This window comes from Stegastes partitus, unplaced genomic scaffold, assembly GCF_000690725.1.
Source record: "Stegastes partitus isolate 25-593 unplaced genomic scaffold, Stegastes_partitus-1.0.2 Scaffold1174, whole genome shotgun sequence".
Taxonomy (NCBI): Eukaryota; Metazoa; Chordata; class Actinopteri; family Pomacentridae; genus Stegastes; species Stegastes partitus.
Window position 1 is genome coordinate 150247 of NW_007578905.1, and position 3703 is coordinate 153949.

The 3703-nt window shown below is 39.7% G+C and overlaps 1 protein-coding gene and 1 long non-coding RNA gene across 2 annotated transcripts in view; both read right to left on the reverse strand.

Moving 5' to 3' along the window:
• LOC103368569 (stonustoxin subunit alpha-like) overlaps positions 1-119 on the reverse strand; it is a 5959-nt gene extending 5840 nt beyond the window's left edge. Inside the window, exon 1 of the mRNA XM_008296978.1 lies at positions 95-119. Within this exon, the coding sequence (XP_008295200.1) occupies positions 95-119 (25 nt within the window). The remainder of the gene's footprint in view (positions 1-94) is intronic.
• A 518-nt stretch (positions 120-637) lies between these two features.
• On the reverse strand, positions 638-1028 carry LOC103368566 (uncharacterized). The gene is made up of 2 exons (XR_520782.1): positions 990-1028; positions 638-739 (listed from the first exon to the last, which is right to left on the reverse strand). It is a non-coding gene; the product is annotated as an uncharacterized LOC103368566 (long non-coding RNA).
• Positions 1029-3703: the final 2675 nt, after the last annotated feature.

The window sequence follows — 3703 nt, forward strand, 5'->3', positions numbered from 1 at the left end:
GGCTGGTCTCTGCTGATGGATCCTGATAGAAACAAATACATGATCACACAAGTGTAAAAAGAAAACAGCCAAAAATGAACACTTCATCTCTCACCTTTCATGAAGAAAGCGGCGTCCATGTTTAAACTCAATGGGATCAATAATGGACTGATTACTCTTTATGGACACACAGCTGGGTTCAGAAGAGGCTGGTCTTTGCTGACGGACCCTGATAGAAACAAAACCACATCAAATGTCACTTGAGTCCTTTTTAGACATGAGATACATAACAACACCGACTTCATTAATCTATTAAAGCAACAGCATTCTGTCATTCAGACATATGCCACTAAATGTAGAAATGCAGATTTTTTTCTCCATTTTCCTCATCCTTTAAGATTTAAACAGCATGTTTCTATTATGAAAGAGGATGTTTTCCAAAATGGCCTCCAGAGTAAGTCATTCTGACATTTTGTTGTTTTCTTCAACTAAACCAGGAGAAAGACGAAGAAGAAAGAACAACAGCAACAATATGGTTCTGCTGACTTTAGATCACTGGAGCTGACGACCTATGTGTGTGAATAATGAAGGTCAGTGATGTGAGTGCTGAGCTCTGACAAGGAGAAGAGTCATGGACAGTTAGAGATGTTCATCTCACCTCTGAGCTTTGCTCTGGTTCTCATGTTCCCCCCACAGAGTGGTTTTAGAGGGAGGGACTCCCTCCTCTCTGTCCTCACACTGATCCATAGCAGAGCCACACCTTCACACAAACACAACAATCTGATCAGGACAACAACATTCACACTGCTGTCTACCACAGTGTCATTTTACATTCTACCACCAGATGGCACCAATTTTAGTGATGCTCAAAACATAAAATCTATTACTTTATATATCATTGTATTTTTGTCCACTAGTCTATATGTAGCATTAGAGTTCAGTTCTGTTAAAAGCCTGAGAACATACATATACTTTAATTCAGCTGTGTGGTAGAAAAAGAAAACACTGACCAGGAGAACTCAGATCCACATCCAGTCACAGAGCAGATCAGCCCTTTACCTGAAACACACAGAGAGAAGCTGCTGATTCTCCTTCATCAGTCCTTCATCATCCATCTGAGGACTCTGTCACACTTTCACAACTTTACTGTTAATATACAGAAACATTGAGATCAAAGTGAACCAGTGAAACGACAAAACATCACGATAATGATATTCACTCCAAAATGTCACCGATGTTGAAACCAGATCATAAGTTAAAGAGGTGGAAATTTCCTGGACATTTTTGGCTCCATTTCAGGCTGATCCAGCTAAATACCTCTGAAGATTTAGGACCCAGGATTTGACATGGGTTCACCACTTTGATCCTGAATCTAAGCAAACAATGGAAACACACTGATTCCCCGGCTCCAAAAAAGTCTGTTGGGAAGATGGTGGCTTCTGTGTTTTGAGACATTGAGGGATTCGTCATGGCTGACTTCTTGCAGAAGGGCCAAACCATAAATGTGGACTACTATGCATCAGAATTGCAGTAAATGAAAGAAGCAATCAGACAATAAAAGAGACACAAGCTTTGCACTGGGTGCTGTTGTTCCAGGACAGTGTGTTCATCCACGCAGCACAAGTGGCAGAACTGCTGCCTCATACACCTTACTCACCCGACCTGCACCATCTGACTTCTACCCATTTCACAAACTGAAATCACACTAGTGTGGTCACCATTTCAGAGTGATGATGAAGTCATGCATACTGCTGAGGAGACTCTGGAGGTTCAAGATGTCACCTTCTTCCACAAAGGGATAGCAAAGCTTGACAACTGGTGGACCAAGTGAACTGAAGTCAAAGGGGAGAATTATATGTACTTTGTTCCTTGCAATGAGCAGATGTGAGTCAGTTGGTAATTTGTTGGACAACATAAAGTTCTGCAGCACAGATCTCGGGTTGTGGCGTATATCGCTGTTATCTGTGTCAGACTATCAGGGTGTGAGTGCAGAACTTCTAGATTTTATGGCTAAATAAACAGAACCTTGAACCTCCAGAGTGTGCAAGCACAACCTGAATCAACACAAAATGCAAAGTAGAACTTTAAATTCTTTTGATGCAGTTCATGTTGTGATATTCAAAAGTTTCACACTGTTGTTGGTTTGTAAGTTCTCTGTGTTGCTGTACTTCTGCAGAAACCTTAGAAAATTGTCACACAAGTTTATCTGCATATCATTTTACTCTTATCAGTGGTGGAAGTAGAGTTTATATCTTATATTTCAGAACTAATACTGCATTTTGAAAATACTCCAAGACAAGCTAAAGTCCTGCATTCAAAAACATGTGTAAAAATATTTAAGCATTTTCAAGAAAATGGACTTAAAATACCAACAGTAAAACCACATGCTGTACTGTGAAATGTTCATTGTCAGTGTTTTTCTGTTATAGCTAATGTTTAAATATTACTGTTGAATTCATTTGTATGTTGCATTTTACTGCTGTAGACGTTAAAGGCTGTTAATACTGTTGGATAGTTTAATCTGCAGCAATGCATTATATTCTATATGAACATTGTANATCTCTTCCAGACGCGCGTTTAAAGATGTCTTCTTGTCTGATGGTTGTTTCTGCTCTGTCTGGTTTCCTGGATGCTGTTTCAATCTGTCTGACCTCATGTTCATCATTGACCTCTGCAGTCCCTCCCTCTGTGATGTAGAGCTGTGTGTAGATCTGGTTCAGAAGAGTTGGGTTTCCTGCTTTAGCGATCCCCTCAAACACACACTGGAACTTCTTCTGTAGGTTGGACTTCAGTTGTTGTCGACACATCAGAACAATAGTCCCTGAACAAAAACAAAAGGAAAACAAATAAATTGGGGTGACAAAACAATTTCTGGGTGTTTTTTTTTTTCAGAAGAATTATTAGATTTGATGCAATGCTTGCATCAAATAAACAGTAGATTGGAAAAAAAAAACAAAAACAGTATAAACATCTGACAGGTTTCCTCCATTTGTTCTTTCCATCATGCTAAAGATATTAAAATCTTCTTACTGCTCTGCAGACGGTCAGCCAGCTCCTCCTGCTTCATTCTCCTCAGGAAGTGCAGAGTGATCTTCAGAAATGAGTCTCTGCTGCTCCTCCTCTGATCTTCATCTTCACCCTCCAACACCTCCTCCTCCTCCTCCTTCTCACTCTCTAAGCATTCTGAGTAATCTGGACTCAGAACCTTCTGCATCTTCTTCAGCTCGTTCTTCACAAAACTGACAATGTTCTCCTCCAGCAGCTGGAGCAGAGAAATATATCAAGTTTATTCTCAACTGAAATTGAAGACAAATTCAAATGTTCGTTAAAATCCATTACTGAGAGCAGTGTGAACAATATTAGGTCCAAAACCATTGTTGAATTGGAACCAACAGCTGAAACTGTTTCAACAGTAACTTTACATTATAACCTTCATGAACGTTGGATTTATTGCAGCACTGATGGATTAGACTGTAATATTTGGACCTAAATGGATCAAATAAGCTGCTCACTGAGAGTCTGTTTCATGTTTCATCAGTAAATCAGAACAAATTCTTCAGTCAGGTTAATGTGACAGTAAAGGGTTGAATGTAGAATAGTTCTCACCATGAATACAGAGTCCAGATGTGTTTGATGCTGAGGGACACACTGACCTCTGAGATCCTCTGAGCTCTGCTGCTTAACGCTGCAACAACATTCAACTTTAGCACATTTACACTTTGTT